We start from the raw sequence: 26,265 nt of genomic DNA on the forward strand, positions 1-26,265 counted from the left end.
ATTCCATCATTGCTAGCCTCATAGCTGTATTTTAAGAGTCAAATTATTACATTGTTTGTGTGAATGTCATTGATACATATATTCCAAATCGTCCATTTACTCAAATTGCGTACTCTGTGATTGACACTCGTAAAGTCACAATCTATATTCCGTTGTCACTAGACTGTCAAATGTCAATCGTCATTCGTCAATCATCACTCGTCAATTATCATTCCATTCCTACAGGCTACAATGAGTTCTGTAAAAACTTAGTTTTTTCTCTTGTTTACAACGCAAATTTATATTATCCAGGCCTTATATTATAAATTATTAAAAGAAGTACATACGTAAGTAAAACTAAATTAAATTGATCATTGGTCATAATAAAAACAATGGATAAATTAGCAGTTTAGAAATCATCTGATCATTGTTTATGTTTCAGATTACACAATGGAGACAATAGTTTCTACGGAAGATAACACGTCTTCAGACGTAGAAGAAGAGTTTAAAATTCCAAGGCCGGCTACAAATGCCCGTAGCAACAACGAAGGTTTAGCTTCACGGTCAGTTTCAACTTCCGCAGAAATTCACCAGCTAGAAGAAAAAATGAGGCGTAAATTGCAATTTTTCTTCATGAATCCTATAGAGAAATGGCGAGCGAAACGTAAATTCCCTTACAAATTTGTCGTACAAGTGATCAAAATAGTGTTGGTAACTCTCCAATTATGTTTATTTGCCCATAACAGATATAATCACGTAAATTATACTTGGGATAATCGTATCACCTTCTCACACCTGTTTTTGCTTGGATGGGATTCAACTCGCGAAATAAATGCTTATCCACCAGGAGCAGGGCCACTAGCTGTATACAAATTGGATGAATTTTATAATACATTGGACTATGCAGTCAATGGCTATGCTAATTTATCGAATGCCATTGGCCCTTATTCTTACGATAACGAAGATAACAATATGACTGACCCTGTGTTCTGTGTGTACAATTATAAAAAAGGTATTATAAACGGTTTCAATGAAAGTTACGAGTTTAATTCGGAAATCGTTTCAAATTGTATAAATTTTACTAAACCTGAAGGGGAGTTATTTATGTCTAAACAACATGTAGAAGCAGCTGGGCTTGATATTAATTTTGCAGCATTAGTGCGAGCGGAGCTTATGTTTTCTATAAAAACAATCAATTTTCGTGCCGCAGGGCCCATCACTCCGCCAGATTGTTATCGGTTTGATGTAGCGATTGTTTTTGACAACGTGGATCATGATGGGCAAATGTCATTGGCCCTAGAGGCTGAACCGTTCAAGCTGATATGCAAAGGTGATCAAGCGTACATCACAGATAACCAAATTGACCAGATACTACGAAGTATTTTGAATATTTTTGTCATTCTCATCTGTAGCGCGTCTCTTCTGTTATGCAGTCGAGCGATTTACAGGGCGCAGCTTTTAAAAGAACTAACCGTACAGTTCTTCCTACGAACATACAATAAGCAGCTAAGTTTAGATGGTCGTTTGGAGTTCCTCAATATTTGGTATATTATGATCATCGTTAATGACATTCTTATCATCATGGGCTCAGCGATAAAGGAGCAAATAGAAAGAAACCAATTCACTAATGATCAATGGAATGTATGTTCACTTTTCTTAGGTACAGGTAATTTACTGGTTTGGTTCGGAGTGTTAAGATATTTAGGTTTCTTCAAAACATACAATGTGGTTATATTAACACTCAAAAAGGCAGCTCCGAAAATATTCAGATTTTCATGCTGCGCTTTATTGTTGTACGCTGGTTTTATGTTCTGTGGCTGGTTGATTTTAGGACCTTATCACATGAAATTCAGATCACTAGCGACTACATCTGAATGTTTATTCTCATTAATAAATGGTGATGATATGTTCGCTACATTCTCTATAATGTCAAAGAAATCACCAATGTTGTGGTGGTTTAGTCGTGTATATTTGTATTCTTTCATAAGTTTGTACATATATGTTGTACTCAGTTTATTTATATCTGTTATCATGGATGCGTATGATACGATAAAACAATATTATAAAGAGGGATTCCCAAAGAGTGATTTGCAGCAATTTATAGGGGAAGCTAATATTGAGGAGGTTTCGTCTGGCTTATATAGAACTCATAGTTCAACGTCTTTAAACGCTTTCATGAACTCTTTATTTTGTTGTAATGTGTACAGAAGCGCGTACTCAAAAATAGGTGGCAACTCTACTCTTAATTTATTATAGGCTCTGTAATTTAAAATTAGCTTTTAAGTTATTTGGTAGCCATTGTAAATAGGTACTAAACAGTACGGATGTATATTTTTGTCACAAATTAAGAATTATTGTTATTAAATTTAATCATGTTGTATAATTAACCACCGAAGATTCTAATGTACGATAGGTGGATGTTGTTTTTATTGTAATGATATTTTTATATTGTTGCAAAGTGCATGAACTTTACCATTGTAATAAAAGTTTATATTGTAAACTGCAATTAAGATTACACAATGTATCAATCCTTGAAAATATATACTCAATAAAGCATGTGCATAGCAATTACTTTATTATTTATTACCTTATTTACAACAAAACTGATATTTCTGCCATGATTATTTATAACTAGCCAATGCGCAGCCATCCGTGCGTTCTTTTTACTTGACGCGACCTGTACATCCCTCTATATTACTATACTCTTTGCTGTACATTACTATAAAATGGTCTAATTCCATATCAATTGCGAGGTTATTCTTTTTTCATAATAGGTACCTAATATTGTGTGCTTATTATTAAGAGTGCACAATGCAGGCAATATACCTACATCCATACTTCCATACTAATATTATGAATGCGAAAGTAACTCTGTCTGTCTGTCTGTTACTCAATCATGCCTTAACTACTGAACCAATTTGCATGAAATTTGGTATAGAGATATTTTGATACCCGAGAAAGGTCATAGGCTACTTTACCCCGGGACATTGGATAGGTTTTATCACGGAAATCCAATCGGAACGGGAACTATGCGGGTTTTTCTTCAACTGCGCGGGCGGAAAGCTATAAATTAATAAAGGAAAGCTTTGTTGATATAAATTCAGACCTTAGATTAGAGGACAACTACTTTTACCACTTGCATTGTTACTTTCAAATCGTACCTACTGCATTTCAGATAATGCGAATAATAGCAATATTCAGTACCTAACTTCAGTTCAGTTCCCCGATGCAACTTTGCCTCCCATAATTATTATTATAGGTAGGTATTATTTAACTATATAGTTTATCACAAACAAAGAGGCTGAGCAGTTAGCATACCTTTTAAAATAAAAAATATACATCTTTTGGGATAGTTTCTAAACGTAAGAGTAGCTAACAGGATTTTTTCCTTTTGCTTTTTAAACAATACCTATCACCTTTTCGTTTGTTTTGGCGGGAAACGAATTCGCGCGTCGAATTTCAGACTTTAACCTAACAATATTTTATATACATTCAAACAGCAAATTGCAAACTGCATTCCATGAAAAAATCGCTGTGAAGTTTACAAACATAATACGTGATGGTCGACTGTTTAATTCATAACAAACACGTGGTAGGTACTAGGTAGATATTTAATTCATTAATTGACACACTACTTACTTACATATTATGTAGGTAGGTTGTGAACAGCTGATTACTGCTGAATATTTGCCATTGAATTAACTTATTAGCAATCATACCGCCCGCGGCTTCGCCCGCTTTGTCTAAATCCTAATAAATTATATACTTAAGTACTAAAACTTTTCTTTTGAATCACTATCCTTTAAAAAAAACCGCATCAAAATCCGTTGCGTAGTTTTAAAGATTTAAGCACAGGAAGGGACACAGGGACAGAAAAAGCGACTTTGTTTTATACTAGGTATGTAGAAAGTATGATAGTAAAGTTGGAGATGGAGGAAAATTGACAACACAGTGATTAAAAAACAAACAGGAAAATCTTATAGCATTTTTAATAGCTCCTAAGTTATAAGTAGGTACTTGATGTGACTGAATAATTTATATACTTACGAGTAGGTTTTCGATTCTATAATATTATAACAATATCATTTTGTGTGACTTGTGACTAAGCTCCATAAATGAAGAAAAAAAATCATTTGTGTACCTACCTAAAAATTTTACGCCTAGACCTAGTACCCACCCTAATCATTTAAAATACAAACGGTACGAAAGTATTAATTATTTATGTCGTTTCTGAAGTACAAGATGTAACTTAGTATGCAACCTGATGAAGTGATGAAGTTGTATTAACATATCTAAGAATATACGTTTATTAATTATTAGGTATTATCGGATTTACACATAGTTACGTAGTTACCTAGTACTTAATTAAAAATGTAAGTATAAAAGGCTAGACAATTACTTCCTGGAGATCACGCTTCGATGGTAGGTATAGTACCTATAACCTACCTAATGGTACGTAATGCTTGTTTGGTTTAGTTGGTAATTGTTGTGATGAGACATACCTACCTACTTAGTATCTATCTAGTATCCTTCAGAAATCTTAGTAGGTACCTACCTACTAAGATTTCTGAAGGATAATAATCTAACTAACTACGATAAAACTAACCTACCTAGGTTAGTAGGTACCTTAGATATCTACATATGAAATTATTGTTTCCATATTTAAATAACTATGCTATACAATACTTCATATTTGCTGTCAGTAATTATAAAAACTGAGCTTTTTATTTTGATTAATAAATGCACTAGGCTGCTGGGTAATTTTATGGGGTGGAGAAAAAGGTAGGTACTGTAAAACTTTGATTATATTCATTACTAGCTTCCGCCCGCGACTCCGTCCGCGCGGATGTCGGTCTTCGCGTGGATGGTTTATTTCTCCATTTTGAGTAGGTAGGTACCTCTGACAATAAAATCTTATAAATATCTATTGGACCCAATTCCCAAATACGGCTAGGCCTATAATAATACGCAACGTGTGTACGCGGTTCTACGGAACAACGTCTATGGATAAAACTGAAAAATTAAGATTAATTTTTTTCTACGTATTTTTCCAGGATAAAAAGTATCCTATTTTACGCCCAGGATAATAAGGTATAATTATACCAAGTTTCATCGAAATCGAACCGCTAGTTTTCACGTGATGCCTTCACATACAGACAGACAGACAGACAGACACACAAAAATTTTTTTAATCACATATTTGGGTTTGGTATCGATCCAGTAACACCCCCTGCTATTTATTTTTTCAATATTTTCAATGTACAGAATTGACCCTTCTACAGATTTATAAAATGTACTAGCTTCCGCCCGCGACTCCGTCCGCGCGGATGTCGGTCTTCGCGTGGATGGTTAATTTCTCCATTTTGAGTACCTAACTCTGACAATGACATCTTATAAATATCTATTGGACCCAAATACGGCTAGGCTTATAATAATACGCAACATGTGTTCGCGGTTCTACAGAACAACGTCTATGGATAAAACTGAAAAATTAAGATAAATTTTTTCTACGTATTTTTCCAGGATAAAAAGTATCCTATTTTACGCCCAGGATAATAAGGTATAATTATACCAAGTTTCATCGAAATCGAACCGTTAGTTTTCACGTGATGCCTTCACATACAGACAGACAGACAGACAGACAAAAATTTTTTTAATCACATATTTGGGTTTGGTATCGATCCAGTAACACCCCCTGGTATTTATTTTTTCAATATTTTCAATGTACAGAATTGACCCTTCTACATATTTATTATATGTATAGATATAGATATCAAATAACAGATTTTTTTCGGTATTTTATTCCACAGCCCATTATAGTTTCTATTTCTGTTAGAGTTACCTTGGCATGTTCCAGAAATAGACATTGTTGTTTTTGTTTCTCAATTCAGGTAGATGGTGGTGATGAATAAAACGACAGAATCACGAAACAATTTTTATTAAATGCACCGTTCGAATTTCGTACGAGATATAAACATTATAAATACAATTTTATCTATGCATTTAACAAGTGTACATTTACTTGGTACGCGACCTCTTAAAACAATCATTTCCACTTACTACGATTAACATTTAGTACTAAATTAAAAAAAAACAGCCAAAATTGTATACAAAACATTTAATAAATATGGCAATATGTTCAATATTCTCTATATAAAATATGTTAGTATAAGTATGGCAATGTTAACTGAATAATTTTACAATTCGTATGAAAGTACCGTTTCATATTTTACGATAAACAGATAAAATATGAATCGAAACTTTTTACGACTATTCATTAATAAATAAAAATATTTACATCCATTTGATATGACGAAACGTTTAGCTGCATCAATTTTTAAACTAATTGACTAAAAATAATCTTAAATAGTTAATATCAAACTCATGTGAATTAAAAAACTTCAATCATAATTGAAATTTAATTATCCTCATTCGTTAATAAATATTTTAAAATTCATTAATATACAGATACTTTTTCAACAGCAGCAACTCAGTTTCACTACGACTACGATAAATAAAAATAATTTAAAACTAGTTCACAGAGCTATTACTTAAAGCTAACGTGTCGACGAAATAACAAATCGAAACGAGGAAATCTTTGGTAAAGGAGCAGTTAAACAGTAACTTACGAAGCACACCTGTGTTACCAAAGACGTCTAAAAATAGCCAATTGCGAACTACCCACCATTTTGTAGAAAAATACTTTATCAGTCTTTTCGCTTGATTTATTTCTTTTCGTCCATAGGAGCAATCGATTGAGGCTCTGCGCCTAACATGATTTGTATTTCGTCGACACTCTTTCCTTTCGTTTCTGGCACAATGAAGAAGATGAATATAAAGCCAATGACCATGATACCAGCGAATAGCCAGAACACCTGACCGGAGCCAATTGCGTTGTTTAGAGAGTTGAACGTGCTAGTTACTGTGAAACTGAGCAGCCAGTTAAAGGTCCCTGCTGTCGAACCGACGAAAGCTTTGATGTCGATCAAACACAGTTCACCGGCCATCATCCAAGGAATAGGCCCGAAACCAAGTGAGAACGCGATAATGAAAAGTGACAATGACAATAGAGGCAGCCACGACAAGGCTTCCACTATTGAAGAGGATGAGCCGTGAGTGTCTTGCAGGAAGAAATATACTCCGAGAGCCGTTGAACATATGCACATAACTAAAGCGGAGAACAAAAGAAGAATACGTCTGCCCAATTTGTCGACAACTAAACTGGATACAAAGGTCGCCAATACTTGAATGACACCGATGATAATCGTAGCAATGGCTGGTTCGATAGCCGCTCCGGCACTCGTAAAGATTTTCGACGTGTTGAAGATAACCGCATTGATACCCGACAGTTGTTGGAACAACATAAGAGCGTAGCAAATGAGCACAGCTTTCAACGCGGTCTTCTTAGTAATCGCCGAAAGGAAGGAAACTGGGTTGTTTTTGGCATCTTCGGCCTTTGTTTGCAGATTGCTCAATTCGCTGTCCACATCGTAGTTCCTTCCGCGCAATCTAATCAGCGCTTCCCTCGCTTCATCATGCCTGCCCTTAACGACCAAGAAGTTAGGGCTTTCTGGCATAAAGAAGAAAATAATCGCGAACACGATCGGTATCAACGTACAGAGAATATTGAAAACGAACACACTAGTGTAACTTCCAACCGCGTACGCGAATAATATACCGACAGTGATCATCAATTGGAAGTAGCTTCCCAACGTGCCTCTAATAGAGTCCTGGGCAATTTCACTTGTATAGGCTGGGGCTGTGACACAAAACGCCCCTCCAGCTATACCCGTGATGAATCTCCCGGCCATTAACATGCCGACATTGGACGCAAAGGTGATCAACAACCAGCCCAATGTGAACGGCAAAGTTAGAAACAACATGGTCTTCTTTCTTCCTAAAATGTCCATGATAAGTCCGATCGGAAAGCACACAGCTGCAGCTCCGAGATTGATCAGTGACGAGACCCAATCGCCTTGGGATTCGGATACACTGAAATTGTAATCGGTGCTGTTGTCTTGGGTGATCTTCAAGATGACTGGTGATGACCAGCCCAGCATGGAACCCGCGGCCAAGGCACCGAGCGTGGCTGGAAACGAATAATCATAATTTGAATAAAACATAAAAAAATATGAGGGTATTTTACAAATTGGGCTGTGGTGTAAGTTTTAGAACATTTATTAAATCGCGTACACAAGAGACGTACCTATCTATAAGGTATCTTAAACTAACATGGGATTGAATATTTCTGTAATATGCTAAAAAATTATACTGAATATATATTTTTTTGAAAATAAAACAAAAAAAATGTTAAAGAATCATCATTTATTATCTATCGTCTTTGTAATTTTAAAAACACCACCAAGCACAGCAAGCTGCCATAAATTAATTCTGCTATGCCAAGGTTATAATACGACAAGTAACACGAATACTTAAAAAATTACGTGAAATTACCATTGTTCTCATAAAGTCGACATAATTAGTGTGATTCATACCCATTTAGATGTTAATAAGACTAAGTAAAGGTAAAAAGAGCTGTGATTAATGTCAGAATATTTAAAGTAAGTACCTAACAATTTTTATGGAACAAAGATTCATTTTGGCTATGATTTATTATGTTATTAAGTGGAGATAGATTTAAAATATATGGAAATGTCTTTAAAAAATTAAAATATGTAACTCCAGATTTATTTTTATTTTAATAGGAACATCATAATATTATATTTACATCTACACAGTTTTATTACAAAACTAGCTTCCACCCGCGACTCCGTCCGCGCGGATGTCGGTCTTCGCGTGGATGGTTTATTTATCCATTTTGAGTACCTCTGACAATAACATCTTATAAATATCTATTGGACCCAATTCCCAAATACGGCTAGGCCTATAATAATACGCAACGTGTGTTCGCGGTTCTACGGAACAACGTCTATGGATAAAACTGAAAAATTAAGATTATTTTTTTTCTACGTATTTTTCCAGGATAAAAAGTATCCTATTTTACGCCCAGGATAATAAAGTATAATTATACCAAGTTTCATCGAAATCGAACCGCTAGTTTTCACGTGATGCCTTCACATACAGACAGACAGACAGACAGACAGACAGACAAAAATTTTTTTAATCACATATTTGGGTTTGGTATCGATCCAGTAACACCCCCTGCTATTTATTTTTTCAATATTTTCAATGTACAGAATTGACCCTTCTACAGATTTATTATATGTATAGATAATAATACATAGTAAATTCATTTGCACAATGTGCAATTATTATTTTAGTTATTTTGAAGTAGATAGAGAAGCGGTAAACAAGGTTTATTTATTTCTTTGTAATATAATATATCATCAGCAGTTCATCAAATTTTATTATAAATACTCACAACCTTTCTTATTTGTAAAATCTTTTAAAAGAATTTAAAAACAAATAAACTACTACATACAAAAAAGTAGCGTGTGTGCGGAGCACACGTGTCAGAATTGAAACTTCTTTGGCAAGATACAAAGATACCAAAATCGTCGCCTTACGTGACGTGACGGTATTCCCATGACGCGACCTTGAAATTTTACTCTCAACACACATAAAGAAGTTTCACTTCGAAAAATATGTAAGTTGTTATATTCAAGCAGTTTCTTTTCTACATACCTGATAAAGCTGCAATGTACTGCGGGAGCTTGCGGCCATTATCGCCTCTTGGCTCCACCAATACAGCTTGAGACACTCCAACTTCAGCCATTGCACCGTTGTTGCCCTCTGCCCTCTGGAAATTAGAGATTTACTCTATTAGAGAAATACATAAAATATAAGTATGAATTTTATTGAGGAGGATAGTTGTAATATAAAGTAAATTGACCGATTATATTATGTTTCACATCGGTAAAATTTGTCAATTTTTGTTTTGAGTAAGAAGCCTCTGATACTAAAATGTTTTTTGAGTAAAAGAAAATTATATAAAATGGGAGTAAAAAGATCAATTACCACCTTAAATTTTGGTAATAATCAATATTTTTTTAGCAATTGCAAAGGAGACTTAAATCTGTGACTGAATACTATACAAGTTCTAATGATAGCTAATTTTAATAAATAAATAAATATTGTGCATAAGTATGCATTGTCTTTCTTAATATTAAACTAAAAAATATAATTTGAATAGTTTTTGGAAGTTAAGATAAGAAAATAATTGCCTTAGAAATAAAATAAAATACCACATCCAGAATGTCTAGATTGTTTTATGTTGATGTTTAAATGATGTGCGTTTAAGTTATGGAAAAAGTGTTCATATAATTATATTTTTAAGTTTAACGCAATAATAAAGACCATAAAATTGAAGTAGTAATTAATTTTGCTTTGGCTTGTCATTTCATTAGAATGATAAAAATATTCCTGCTGTCGTGAAAGATTAATGTTAATTACACTGGTCTGCAAAGAAATCCTCCTTTGAATAAAAATATGATAAACATGGAGATCTCAACATGCTGAATCTAGATCGGCTTTCAGTTTTTTTGTATCACGTCAAAATTTTTTTTATTGCTGTTTTTAAATACCTCAAAATTCTGTATTGTTTGGTAGTCTCTCTTGCAATAATGCTATTTTATTCGGTCTTTATTATATTTTTATAAACTAGAACGATATCTACTGAAGACATTATTTTTACACTAATTTGTAGGGAATTTATGGGCTTCCGTAGTTCTTATCACGACTCCGCTGCGCTCAGTTCAAAGTAAAGTTTTAAGGTGAAGGTTGATGATTTTATCCTAATAATTTGGTAAAATTTTTATATTGTACTGATATATTGATGAAAATTTGTATATAATTTCAACCATAAAGCAAAATTGAATCACATGTTATGAATTTTTAAACGACGCAACATCGAAAGCGCTAGTCTTTAGTGTGGTCTCTAGGGACTACAAATGCGGGAGCTTAGATAAGAATTAAATTATGAAATTAAGCAGACTAAAGCTGTCAAAAGAGTATCTGGTGACCACTATGAAACATTTCACCAGAAGTTTGAGAGGAGATACGGAAAAGCTAACTGAAAATATAGTAAAATATAGATAATAAGTTGACAGCAAAGCTTGCTGATTTTACTTGATCGATTCGTCGCGAAACTCCTTATAAAATATTAAAAGAAGAGAAAACTACTAATTGAAACAATATAAATAATGTGTAATTATATTATCTTATAGTTTTTAATAATTTTCTTGACATTATTTGTAATATTTAAACCTAATTATCAAAATAACGATGTATTCTTTGAACAAAAAAAGGGGTTTCTTTCAAATTAAACCACAAAAAATCTAGACATGATACAAATTTTTTAAAACTTAATTTCTGTTCAGAAGTATCACTTCTATAATAATCTTGTGCAAAAATAAGAAGGAGCGCGAAAAAAAATTTTTTTGCAGACCAGTGTTATTATAAAGAAATTAATTTAATAAACAATTACATAAATATAGAATAACCACTATTAGCATTATCGTTTTATTACAAAAGCGATTATACAAAACAGTACACCGCTTCAAACATTTCCATGTAATTTAATAGCCTACTTTAATTTACAGTTACATAAAAGTATTTCGCATAAAATTAAAATAATACCTCATTATAACTAGGCCCTGGAATAGCGGGAAGCAACGGTTCGGTCTCAGAATCATCCTGCTGGTCTCGACGACCCGAATTCGACCACATTTTGCAAAAAATATTAAAATCTAGGTCCTGCCACGACTAAACTTTTACGCGAGCGAAAGGTATTTGGAAAATTGCAAACAAAAAAGGCATTGTTTTTGTTTCGTGTTGTTTACAATTCTGTTTGACAATTATTGACAAATGACATTATGAAACGGGATTTGACGGCAGTTTATGTCAATGTCGGTGAACTGCCTGTTGACATTCCGGTTTCGTTTAAAAAATATGTAATACATATTAGTTGTAACTTGTAAGTGATTTTATGATTTCTTTTAAGCTTAATATTTGACGTATTTACCTTGTTTTAGTTTGTTTATTTCACGAGTGAGCATATTACATATTACGTACCTATTTAAACACTTCTACAGTAATAAAATAATCGCCTATAATTTTATAGTAGCACTTACGCTTCGAAACATTTGAAGGCGTAATAAAATTAGATGTAGAAATTTAAGTATAATAACATGAGACCACAATCCAAACGATAAATTGTTTTTATCGGAAATAATATAAAATAAGGGCTCAGCGTAACCATGTCATAATTCTAATTTTGGGGAATATTAATATTTATCTATTTGATCTATTTCTATGTGTAACATTCCACTTTTACGTATAAAAAATACTATTCTAGAAAAATTCGGAAAATCGACAATAAAGTAATAATTTTCACATATTTCATTAGTTAGCAAGGCATCAGGCATGTGATGGAAAATGATACAATATCAACAAAATAAGGAATCAGTTGTGCTCATTCGAACAATATGTATTTACGCATCAATTGGACGAGCCTTGAATCATAATTATTTTACATGCACTTGACCGTACTTGAACACCGCGATTTTTCCTGCCCTTGACATTGCATGCACTGTAACCGCTATAGTACGTCACAACTGGTTTTGTAAAGACCATACTTTTCTCACAGATACTTAATACAATAGTTCTTTTATGTACCTAGCACTAGAATGTAATACTAGTTTTCCGGTTCATGCTTTACTTAGTTTGTAAAATATGAATTAAAGGAATGAAATAGCATTTTAACTAAAATATAAAAATACAAAAAAAAGTAATGTAAAATGTGCAATGCTGATAGGTACGTTAAGTTTTTAATTGCATTTGTTGGTAGAAAGTAATTTCAAATTGCTGCTGTTGAAACGAACTTCTGAACTTTAGAATTTTTCCCCTGTAAAAAGTTACATCATTCTTGATTTAGGTACTTATATGTTTTAATTTAACCCGGGTCGATCCATGCGGGGCTGGGGCGAGCGGCTAGTATTATAATATGCAAAACAACAGTGAATAATAAACAACATGGTTATATACAGTTTTATCGATGTCGATAAGACAAAACGTTATGGGTGGTGTAAAATTTATCAAAATGACGCAGTAAAATGTTATAAACGCATTTGCTGAACGTACTGAAAACATAGAAGTGCAGTTAAATGAACTGCATATAATGGTTTATAATTTATATAATATTATATACTAGCTGGTTCATGCGATACTTATAGAAGATACTTATGATGTCATTCATTAGAAACTTCTGTACCTAAGTAATTTTTACTAGCGCGTGTAAAAAGGCTTTCAAAAATGGATCGTTAAAAATATATTTTTTTGTTAAAATAAATTCTTTAAAATATTTTAGAATATTTCAGCACATTATCTGAATAAGTATTTGATTGTAACAGCATTACCTACGTATCTACTGAATGGTGATGAAAATAAAACGTCTCTACGGAAATATGTTGTTTTACAACTTCCTGTGTTTTAATATTCACTGCATTGTCTTTGGATGCTTATAACAATTTACATGTTGTACCTTCTGTGTTCTAGGTATTTTTATTTTTATTTATCTTTGATAGCGTTCGAGGCCTTTACGAAAAACTTTTTGTATTATTGTAAGTACTTAAATTTGCTACTAAAGATTCGATAGTAGTTTTTTATTACTTACGCTTACATATTTATATGTTAGAAAAAAAATCATTACGTTTATTTGGCGCTCTTTTTTATAAAAGCTTTTTTGGCTCTGATTAAAATTTGCTTTTTTATGTAAAATCTGGAGTAAAATTGAAGTTATTTTTTATTCAGGTGTGAATGAGCGATGCCGAAGGCTCTACTTAGTAGCATGAGAAATAAAGTTTAATGTTTGACATTTCAATATTTAATTAATTAGTTACTTTTCAGCGAAGCAGTTAAGGAAAAACATCCGCTTACATTTTATTTAACGTATTATCAATAAAGAGCAAGTACCTTCAAGTAACAAATGATAATAAATATGTAAATGAGGATGAGTTAGTCAAGACGTATGTTGGTATGAATTATGAATACAAATAACTATCTTATTTCTATACCTAGCCTCTTTGTTCATCTCATGAACTGATTATTTATGATTATAATTTATCTTAGGATAACTGTAGAAGCGATCGAAATACTCTTATCAGTTTAAGATATTATGTTGCTTAGTTAAGTTGTTATCAAAGAAAAGATATCAAATTTTGACATTTAAAGATATTTAATCTCAAAAAACAAGTACGATCAAAATAAATAAAGATTTGTGGAAAATTTAAATCAGACAATAGAACCTGAAAAGTTTAATCGCGAATATACACACTTTCTGAGTATATAACTCAGTAGTTTAACAATAATTAAAAATATGGTATAAATTATGAAATAACGCACACTTGGAAACTTTACGCTGGCACCAAAAACGCTACGCGGTTCTAATAATTACCTTTTCGAAAGATAAATATAATTCTTACTAAGTTATTAATTACTCTTTAATACGAATTGCTATTTTGGCTACCCCTGACTATACTTAAATAAGGCCTTGAAGGATAATTTCCATTTAACATAAACACTACTTGTAACCATAATAAGAAAAACAAAATATAACATTACCATAGGTATTCGCACAGGCATGCCACCCATAGAACTCATATTCGTGGTAACATTCGTGAATATATTCGCAGTTAGTATCCCGGCCGCGAGGGGGGGACTAAAGGGGAAGATCCCGATCCCCACACCGGCACCAAAACCCGATCCAAACATTTCTCTTACACTGAAATCTTTCTCAAGTGCATGTCGAAATTCAAATGTTGATAAGTTATCGATAGATCTTAGGTTTATCTAAAGGATACAGTACTGAGACGAAAATAAAACACTTGTATGGAAACAGATAAAATTGAAAGTTTATCACGGAGAATCAGATACATAGTGGTCCATTACCGATCTTTTCATTTTATATCTACTCATGTAGGGGTCTATTGCAGTCATATTACAAATCTAAATTTATTTATTTTATACGAAAGCTCAAAGCAATGACAGACGAAGCCACTATGTTATATGTGGGTGTGAGACAAGGTTTTCGATGCAAAAATCTCCACAAAATAGTCTGAGGGAAATTAGGAACGTCCTGAAAGCTCATCTTGGTTTGATTAGTTCACAATTTCGCCACGTGCCAAAAGATCCGTGTAGCACTATTAAGACGTATTTGACGTATGTAACAGTTAAATATTTACAAAACAAATCTACTACAAGTCCTTTCTATACACGTAATATTATAATACATATACACATATTTATTTTACGATACTACAATAGAATGTAGAGTCAATAATCATTATTAAATATATTGACGAGATACTTAAAACTCTTTGTACTTTTTGATAAGTAGATAAGAGGTATCTTATATATAACATTTATCAGATATACCTTTGTAAAAAAACTCTAAGTCATCGAACTTATAAAAATTTTATTAAATGGCAACGAAGTTTATTGCCATATTAATTTCAGAATATAATAATTATTATTTATTTATGGTGTATCGTTAAATTCATATAATATACGCGTACGTACGCGGATGAAAACTAGGTAAGTACCTATTTGATGTTTATTGTTTTTCTAGTTACTCATTGCTCTTTGATCGATTGCAATGAATGGATGATAATGTTTACGTCTTAATGTCTTTTAATTAGTAGAGCGATAGTTAATACCCTATTTTATATAATACGGCAACTATGTACCTACATTTTATAGCACTACATACTTACAAAGTCGCTGGTCTTTATAACTACGCAGATTTTCAAGTATTTTTTATATTATAATAGTTGCAGTTCAAGTAGAAAGTTTAAGTTTAAAATATGAGACAGCGCAAGTAAAGCCGTAAACGGAATGCTAGTTGTACATAAATAACATTTTTTTTAATAAACAAAAGTTGCGTTTTTACAAACTTACGTACCTACTTATTGGTACTTATACTACATTACTCATTCCATATTACTTTAACAAAATAGGTAATAATAGTACTAAGCTTAGCATAATTTGGGTCTAGAATGGCATCTAGATGGCCTTGTATGAAATATTCAGTATATGAATTAATTCAAAAAAGCCCATTAGACAAGTAGGTACGCGAAATAATAAAATTTGTGTAAAAAATTAAATTGCATTTTTCCATAATTTTAACTTTTAGCTCCCGTTTATGTTTGTTTATGAGTTTGTATGTAATTACTTTAAACTCGATTCGGATTCACTTAAATGGACAGATTTAGTCCAAACCTTGAACACTTAGGTATCAAGGATCGGTGACAATACAATAATTTAGTATTACATACTTAGTTTATTTATTAAAACTTTTTTTTTGTGTGTGTGTTTTTTTTTATTAATAATTGTACAGTCTTCAGTCAGAAGGAAACGGTAATTTGTCTATTGTTTGAAATATATAATTCTCAATTGTCTTATAAGCGAGATGTTATTTCATTACAACGGGGGAAAACATGAGAAAACAATGGTAGTAATAACATCAGAAAGATTGTAATCTTTTGAAATGCATCATTTATTGATTAATTCATTTGATTTGTTGTTGATTACAAATCTAACATTATGAATGTTTGTTAATCTTTCACGACAAAACGACATATCAAATCTGGATTAAATTCGTCACAGGAGTAGATTAGAGTCAGGTTTGTCATTTATTTTTTCCGGGTAGTAGATGAATTTTACGTACAGCCGCATATTTAAAAAACTTTGATTGCTAGTTAGAAATAGGGGCACTACACCTGTGCTATAAAAGGCTAATCCTATCTACTGATAAATGTTGAATGCAAATAATATATGTAAAAGAACATAAATGTTTTTATGTTCATTGTAAAACACCGCATGAGGAAGTTGGTTCCCAGTTGTGAGCGGAAAGAAACTTCTTTTGAGGCTAGCATATCTATTAGGATTTAGGAACTAGCTGCGCTCCGCGGTTTCACCCGCGTGGCTTCTCTCCTGTTGGTCTTAGCGTGATGATATATATAATATACCTAGCCTATAGTCTTCCTCGATGGATGGGCTATCTAACACCGAAAGAAACACTAATAATTAAATTCAACTAAAGGTGTCGGTTACAGACAAACACGCAGATGAAAAATAACGTGTTAAAATAAATTTGCTAGGTCTAGAACATAAAGGCATTGCAATGTATTACAACCTTTTTTCAACAGATTTAAAATTGTTTTATAAACATTTCTGTTTAGATCGTTTAGTAATAAACTCAGTACCTAGAAACACAAATGACCCATATTTATGAATACAAAGAAAGTCTGTTTGTTATGTTTATATTTAAGTATAAATAAACTAGTTTCCGCCCTCGGCTTCGCCCGATTTGCCTAAAATTAAACCTAATAAATCGTCTAAAACCTAATAATTCATCGAGAATGTCAGAATCTTTTAATCTATCTATTAAAAAACCCCCATCAAATTCAGTTGCATAGTTTTAAATAGGGACGGACAGACAGCGACAGCGACTTTGTTTCAACTTATTGTTATACTTGTTATACTATGTAGTGATGTCATATTTTTTTAGTATAAATAAAAGGAAATTCGAGATGTTATCTAAACAAACTAGTGGAACAAAGAAAGATATGAGTCAATTATGCACTCTAATTGTTACACCTATGACCTAGTAAATAGTAATGTGCTACATATCCTTAGATAGTTGCTTACCTCCGGTAATAGTGCATCCGTTTCCGTATGTTTGTTTAAACGTTATTTATAAAATAAACGGACATAAAAACCATATTAGGCTAGAATAATAAATTAAATTATTTACAAAAGAAACTATTATTAGGTACTATACCAATAGAAAATTTATTAATTCACATGATAATTATGCTCGTTAAATAATTATTGTAAAATATCACATTTTACCCTTGTTAACTTATTAGCAAAATTACTTATTTATATTTTACTCATTAATCATATTATCATATCAGGTATATCACGTGTAAGGTAAAAAGCAATATATTTTTAAAATCTCTACATTATTTGGGAAATATATAACTTTTCAATAACATTATAACTGCGTTAAAAACAACCGACTTCAAACTTGCACTTGCAACATTTACAAATACAGACAAAAATGCTCATAAAATAAAAACTACTGGGCCTAGCCGAATAAAATTTTTATAGGACCAATTCGACACCATCCCGCATCGAACAAAAAAAGAATCACGTAAATCGGTTCGGCCGAATTGATAACCTCCTCCTTTTTTTGAAGTCGGTTAAAAATTGCCTTACTTGACGTATGGTTAATACAATATACATATTATATGTATACATAACATAAGTTAATAAGCACTTAATAAGTTAATTCAAAGGCAAATATTCAGCAGTAATCTGTAATCAGCTGTTCACCTACGTAGTGTGTCAAATGAATTAAATACCTACCACGTGTTTTAAAAACGTGTTTGTTATGAATTAAACAGTCGACCATCACGTATTATGTTTGTAAACTTCACAGCGATATTTTCATGGAATGCAGTTTGCAATTTGCTGTTTGACTGTATATAAAATATTGTTATGTTGCCTGAAATTTGACGCGCGAATTCGTTTCCCGCCAAAACAAACGAAAACGTGATATTGAAAGCAAAATGAAAAAAATACCTGTTGGCTACTATTACGTTTAGAAACTATCCCAAAGGACGTATATTTTTTATTTTAAAAGGTATGCTCAGCCTCCTTGTTTGTGATAATAAAACTCAATTAAACGTATTGCATATCTATAAAACAAGGCTGATAAGTGATAACTATATCTTTAGTAACGTTTTATGTTTTAGGCTTAGGCTTTTAGTGTAGTAGATAACCGTAACTAAATCCAATCGTATTCACATGAAACATAATTCAAACAAAGAGTCATAAATGTATGCGTAACTATATAAAATACCAATTTTTCTTTAAATTGTTTGATTTTTTATAATAATTTTCTATAAAATGGAGTTTTTGTTTAGAAAATATTTTATAATTGAATGATTATATTATCTGTGCTGTGAGTAATAAAGTAAAATATTATCTAGTAATCTGTGGTACTACGAACTAACTTAAATTAAAACATTCGACCTAATTCTTTAACTCAACTCATTTATGTAAACTTTCAGTGCTTATGAATAGTCATTTAGTTTTTTTAACTACCACGGAGTTTCTCGACGGAAATCAATTTTCAACACGCATTAGTGTCTATCTTATGTTATTTGAATTTTTGAACAATAAACATTTCAATTGCGTTATTTTCGTTTTTTTTTTTAATTTATTCACACAGTGCCCGGTTATTGTCTATACATATTCTATAGCCTAGGTATGGTTTAAAAAAATATGGCGACTGGCGTTACTGAAACCTGCAATTTCCCCGAGACTTTTCAACATTTTCTTGCAGATTTTTTATTTACATTCATTCAGTATTATTGCGTCTATGAATTACATATTATACAATTCTCATAATATGACACTTCTTCAAACATTTGCATTTTAAATAACATAGCTGATGTGTTGTTTATAGTATTATTAGTATTTATTTATACGACATTCCATTATTAATCTTAGAAATGTTGCTTACATAAATTGAATTAATGAAAATAGTAGATAAATTATTTAAAAATTCCAATTAGTTATTAATTATTATATTTATGAGTAATGAAAGATCGAATAAATTATTATTTAAGGTATTGCATATTTTATCGTATTGCGCTATCGCATAAAATACTTAATAAAAATGCGGAAAACATTTTAATCGCCTCACAGCTAACTAATCAATTTTTTCCGTGTATAGGTACTAAGAGCTATGACATAGCGTTTATTTTATTTATGTAAGTTCTATATATCTTTATAGTAATCTTTTATTTTATCCATATCACAGCTTTACTAGGAGGCATCGAGGTAACTTTTAATAATTTTCGAGATTATATAAAATTTATGTACCTAGTGTAAAAATTCACTCAGTGTACACTATAATATTTTGATTTATAAAAACTGCAAACATAAATTAAAAAAAAAAAAAAAACTTACCAAAGAAAATTCAAATTTTGAATTTTTTAAATTGACGCTGGCATTAAACGAAAAGGGCGCGAAACACAAATTCCCGCGTAAAAACAATCGAACTAATCTGTGACAGATCAATTTCGAATATTTTTTACGCCCGCGATTTCACCGAGTGCCAGCGTTGCCGGCCTTTTTTGTGATTATCGCATCTACACTGAGTGTGGTTTGTCGCTAGCAAGCCACATGAGATACTAGGCATTACAAGAAATGTATCGTACGTACCTAGTATCTACTACGTGTTATATCATGACGCATGCGTACTGTGAAAACAATAGGTACATTCGGCAGTACTGTGTGACTGTGGCAGTACTTTCCAATACCTATTCTCGGTAAGAATTTTTACCGCCTTTGTATTATTATTATTTTCAGGAGATAAGGGTTGCAACTTGAAAGTATAGGTAATAATTGGTCGAACAAAAATACTTACCTACTACGTTGCAAGTTGCAACTAAATAGTATATTATAATTATATTCTACAGTAAGTAATTTTTAACTTTAAGTATATTAGGAAAAACTGCTAATATTTTTTTAAGTAAACTTCCCTTTGCTATGTAAATATTGTTTATTAGGAAATAAAGTATGCTTTTACTAAATTACTTAATATAAAAAATTTAAGTAGGTAAGTACTATTTCTATTAATTTTTTTTAGCAATAAACATTTTAATGACAAAATCAATTAGTTGTGGAAATGTTAATAATGTAATTTAACATCTCTAATAAACTAATACATAACAATGTTATCTAAATTATAAATACTTTTATTAAGATTAGGATACGGTAAAAGTGCCTTACTGTCTTGCAACAAAAAAACTTTAGACAGGGTTTGTCTTTAAGTGCGGGTTCTCTTTCATCTGGTTTTGTCGTAAGTGACAGATCCCTGGTTAAAGTTAGACTGTGTATTGTTTTGTGGTAATACCATTTAAAATTTTAAATCGAGTCGAGGTCAGTTACAAACAAACATACAAACATACAGGTGAAGCTAATATATGCATGTTTAAAATGAACCCGCGCAAAGCCAGGCCGTGTAGCTAGTTTGTTAATAAAATAATCAAATACTAGACAACAAGATTACATATTATTGCTTATTACTTATATGATACATTACGAGGTTAGAAAAGTTCAGTATATTTCCTCGTACGCGCTCTATCTATGAGATAAATGGAAATTATATATCATATAACATGATTGGACATGTATCGATTATGACTATATTAATTTTATTATGTACTAGCGGTCCGCCCCGGCTTCGCCCGTGGTACATATTTCGCAATAAAAATTAGCCTATGTTCTTTCTCAGGGTCTAAAGATTGTCTGTGCCAAATTACATCAAAATCGGTCCAGTAGTTTATGAGCCTATTCATTACAATCAAACAAACAAACAAAGTTTTCCTCTTTATAATATTAGTGTAGATAAATCAATAAATAAGTACGTAATTATTGAATACTCTAGAATTTTTAGTCTTAAAATAAATTAGGTATTAAAGTAGGTACCTAACTCTAATATATAATCTCTATAATAAGTGATTTATAAAGTAGGTACCTACCCACTTAGTACCTAGTTACGTAATTATTTGTTTGTAAATATAATATTATCATTGGTAAAGAACTAAATAAAGAAATTATTTGGAAAATCCAAAAGTGCACGACTCATAATGCTCATTTAATTATGAAATATAAAAAAAATATATATATAGATAAGGTAAAGGCTCCTAATACGGCGGTAGTCAAAATCGCTTCCTAATACGGTGGTATTTCTATTTTCGAGTTTTATTCCTGTTTTATAAATTTTAAGTACACCAAAACGTAAGCTATTTATTCCAAATTTATTACTCCATGACTTAACTAACGTTTGCAAGTATAGCACATAGACAACACAACAAGATCAATCAATCTGTGTAACGGCATCGACATGAGAGGTGTTTCCATACAAACGCGAAACAACAAAAGTAAGTACACTAATATTTATAAACTAAGTTTTTCGTATTAAAAAACCGTTCAAGTTTGTATATGTATTGTTTATTGCATTTTCCTACTATTACACTCACTATTTAAATAGCTTGTTTCATATTTGTAAGTCATTTTCTACCCAAAAAATAAGAAATAAAATACCGCCGTAATACGATACAAATTTTATAGATTAATCCTAATACGGTGGCATAACTCCGAAATAGGAAAAATACTGGGCATGTTTAATTGTTTATAACTTTCATTTTATTTACTTATTGAATTAATTCCAAGATTAGTTGGATTAATTATTAATCTGATAAATTAGAAACCATATTCTGCGGTATGTTTTCTTAATTAGAAATCCAGTTAAATATGAAAATGGTTGAGTACAAAATGTTTGTTTCTTAGAAGGGGTAAAAATAGGAAGGTGTATTTTAATGTATCACAAATCATTTATTTTGTATAACTGTTGATTTGAGTTTTACACATCTGAGCCAAAAAACTTTTAGCATTTGATTAAGCATTTACATTCTCTTGTTTATCGAATTTTTGATGGGTCAGAATTAGGATTATTAAAAACACGAGTAGTTTTCCTATTACGGTGGTAGATATTTCCAGGTAACTCTGTATTAGGTTATATATGATCTCCTATTACGGCCCTATTTCATAGAACTTAAAATTATCAGATTTAGGGTTGCGTAAATAAATAAGAAGTTTTGTGACTTTTTTTGTGGATTCTTATTTGATATGCGTGTTTTTTTTTTCGATAAAACTAAAAGCATAAATGAAACACAGTAAAAGTGAATCAACGTAATCAAACCAATGGTTAATGAATAAAAAACTTACAATTTACTTTACTAACACATTCCTATTATTTAACAAATATTATTTGTACGGAACTTCAATGTATATAATATCTGACCCTCCGTATTAGGAGCCGCCTACCGCAGTATTAGGCTCTGACCAAAATCATACCTCCGTATTAGGGAAAATCGACATGACTATTTAAATATTTTTTTAAAATAAGAAATATCATGAAAATAAACATAGACTCAACAGCAATACAAAATTTAAGTTCCACTTTTAACGATAAAGTGGTTTGGCACCTTTAGAAAGACTTAGAAATGCTTATTTTTGATACTTACTTTCAAATGTTGCGAAATACCTCCGTATTAGGTGCTTTTACCTTATACAGTCTTGTAGTTTTCGTTTTTTATTAATTGCAATTAAACGACACTGAATTAATTAATCATTCGCATTCAGTGACCTACAATCGTCGATTAGAATATTTAAAAAAAAATTAACTCAAATGATGGATTTTTTCACAAGTTATAGTGTTTTCAGGTTTCACACATGACGGACAGGAAAATTTTTTGACCTATTTCGGTGTTTTTTTCCAATTCTATTGAAGTAAATCAATTTTTAAAAAGTATGGGATTAATCTCCATTAAATTATCTCGACAATAGTATGCAAAATATCTTGATTCCGTGAACTAACAAGGCTATAATAATAAGAATAGCTGCAAAAATGAGGCGAAAAAAATTTTTCGTTCGTAAAGCACTCTCTGATGCTTCGCATCGTCGTGCAAAAAAGTGTACAGGCAGTGATGTCAGATATTATTATGATTTACGCGCTAGGAGTAACTTACAATGAGAGCATAGGTATTACGGCGGTTTTTTTCAAACTGGAAACGCAAAAATTGAATTGGGCTTTATAAATTGTTCAATTCCATAGAATTACGATAATAAAGATATCTTATTTTCGTCAAGTCATATTTCGTCTTTTATTGTGTTTTAATAGTCACTTTAAATTGCTGAAAATAATGCTGTAAAATGTTATCGTATTTTACATGTCTATATTTTCTTGTCTTACAATTTAACGACCCAGAAAAAAATGGTGACCCTGAATATCGATCTACTGAAAAATATTATATAATAGAAATAGAAATTGTAGTTTTCCGCCTTAAAAAGAATTTCAATCAATTATTTTTAAGTTTTGATCATGAAAATGTTTGTCGTTTGGCGAGATAATATATAGCCTTCCTCGATAAATGGGCTATCTAACACCGAAATAATTTTTCAAATCGGACCAGTAGTTCTTGAGATTAGCGCGTTCAAACATCAAACAAACTCTTCAGCTTTATAATATTAGTATAGATTATTCATTGGCGCAATTGTAAAGTTTTCGCACTAAAAATTAAACCTTTAACAAAGCTTTTGAGTCATCATAATATACATAATGCATATGGCTCTTTCTGTTGAGTCTACCTATATGTGTTGACTTTTAACTTTTCTCCATTAAAATATATAATTATATTATATTTATATTATTGGGATAGACATACCTAATACATTTTTCAATTAAAAAACCTGCCATAATTAATTTTACCAACATCCAATACGTCCCTCTAAAAATAATATGTATATAGGTACCTACCCAATTTATACTGACACCATATTTTCAGCACGATTTGAGCTAATAACCCTAAAACGTTATACAATTTACATCTAAAGGTTACCAACGTGAAGTAGAAAAAGTGTCCGATATTTTGTGGTCTCACTTGACCGGATCCAATATTATACGTAAAAACGACATTGATGCACTTTCCCAAGCGACCTACGGTAATTCCCATTTCATCAGATCCGTTTAAACCTAATTTTTTGTTGTGTAAACTTAAAAAAACAATTAACTATTGCATTATGTAGATATATGATGACTCAAAAGCTTTGTTAAAGGTTTAATATTTAGCGCGAAAACTTTAAAATTGCGCCAATGAATAATCTATACTAATATTATAAAGCTGAAGAGTTTGATGTTTGAACGCGCTAATCTCAGGAACTACTGGTCCGATTTGAAAAATTATTTCGGTGTTAGATAGCCCATTTATCGAGGAAGGCTATATATTATCTCGCCAAACGACCAACAGGAGCGGAGCAATGCGGGTTAAACCGCGGGGAACAGCTAGTTATCAATATGACTACTTACATATAAGGCTTTAAAAAACAACTAATTCAAATGGCAAGCTAGTACTATTACCAACCTAAATACTACAGTTTTTACATACAAATAACCAGGTGATAAATAATTAATATGTCCTCAACTCTATTAATATCTACGTAAAGACAACACACTTCGTTGTGGTAATAATAAATATACCAAAAAGTACGTAATACGATAAATTAAAGATAGGAATATAATCTTTATTGAACAATAAAGTTTATTACACTATGAGCATTATTTGTAAGATAATTGACGCGCGGGCTCCGTTCCAACCTTATCTTGAAAGTAAAGATATTGTATATCTTTAAAAAATAGAAATAATAGATTAAATATTTAAACAAGGACAATGTGGCATTGATACATTCTCCTTTAGTCCTTTTCTGTATGTTAAACTTTCTATTTTTCACTATATTTTTAGATGGAACTACCGTCTAACTTTTTTTCGTTTAGATGTATCAGAAATATACATATTATACATACGTTACGAGATTTCCTTAATTTATATTTCTCATTTTTACCCAATCAAAACAATTTAAATTACTATTACCTATAGTTATCTATATAAGACAACATTACTCACATTTTCCAACAAATCCAATACAGCGGGAAAATATTTCAAAGACACTAACACCACACTGTCTTTCACCATTTTATAAATTTCACCTCCAAAGTTATAATAACAATGATCTAACAGTCTTAAAAAGATAATAGAATTGAACAAAACTTTTACAAATCATAATAGTTTTAAAAATATTATAAAACTTTCTACCATTTTTTTTATTATATTTTGAGATCTGTATGTAATCTGTATCCTTGATTACACACAAGTAAACATAAACAGTGTCTACAAAGCCTTATATCTCAAGTTTCTATAAAAATTTTCCTTGAATAAATCAGACGACATATTTCCATTTCGATTCGAAGACGCAGTTAATATGAAAACACCGTGTGTGATTTATTATAATGCAACAATATTTTGCATCTAAATGTACGAAGATCTATTATTTTCTCTGCACATAAACTACGTTTTAATTATTTCTCATTGTTATGCTAATATCTCGTATTTAACCGACTTTAAAGGAAGAAGGATCCTTTGTTTTTCTTTCTTTGAAAGAGGGGCTATAGTCTATACTTTGTAGTCCTTTTTATATTTGCTTACATTTCTCTACAAAAAGGTAGAGCATGGTTTTGTTGACTGAATAACCGCTGAGAAAAAAAAAAGACAAACACACCTGAATTTATTAAAAAATATTTTTCAAAAAACTGCCCCGACCAATGCACAGAATCCTTCCTGCTTATGCTTA

At 31.4% G+C, this 26,265-nt stretch overlaps 2 protein-coding genes across 6 annotated transcripts in view; one reads left to right on the plus strand and one right to left on the minus strand.

Moving 5' to 3' along the window:
- The first annotated feature begins 199 nt into the window (after nucleotides 1–199).
- LOC123694131 (mucolipin-3-like) lies at nucleotides 200–2,547 on the plus strand. The gene is made up of 2 exons (XM_045639444.1): nucleotides 200–326; nucleotides 422–2,547. The coding sequence occupies exon 2, from the start codon at nucleotides 430–432 to the stop codon at nucleotides 2,233–2,235; it is 1,806 nt and encodes a 601-aa protein (XP_045495400.1). The 5' UTR covers nucleotides 200–326; nucleotides 422–429; the 3' UTR covers nucleotides 2,236–2,547.
- Nucleotides 2,548–5,901: 3,354 nt separating this feature from the next.
- Nucleotides 5,902–26,265, minus strand: part of LOC123694132 (facilitated trehalose transporter Tret1) — a 55,648-nt gene continuing 35,284 nt past the window's right edge. For 2 of the 5 annotated variants that reach the window (XM_045639449.1, XM_045639446.1), the window contains exons 2-3: nucleotides 9,625–9,739; nucleotides 5,902–8,068 (exon numbers count right to left, since the gene is read on the minus strand). In XM_045639449.1, coding sequence (XP_045495405.1) covers nucleotides 6,705–8,068; nucleotides 9,625–9,739 — 1,479 coding nt within the window. In that variant the 3' untranslated portion in view covers nucleotides 5,902–6,704. Of the gene's footprint in view, nucleotides 8,069–9,624; nucleotides 9,740–11,577; nucleotides 11,793–19,980; nucleotides 20,208–25,541; nucleotides 25,626–26,265 lie in introns of those variants that run through there. The other 3 variants (XM_045639448.1, XM_045639450.1, XM_045639447.1) reach the window with 3 other exon arrangements.

The sequence above is a fragment of the Colias croceus genome, chromosome 9 (genome assembly GCF_905220415.1).
Source record: "Colias croceus chromosome 9, ilColCroc2.1".
Lineage (NCBI taxonomy): Eukaryota > Metazoa > Arthropoda > Insecta > Lepidoptera > Pieridae > Colias > Colias croceus.

Excerpts from the sequence above, each read along its gene's own strand:
- LOC123694131 (XM_045639444.1), top strand. The coding sequence starts at position 430 with ATGGAGACAATAGTTTCTACGGAAGATAACACGTCTTCAGACGTAGAA.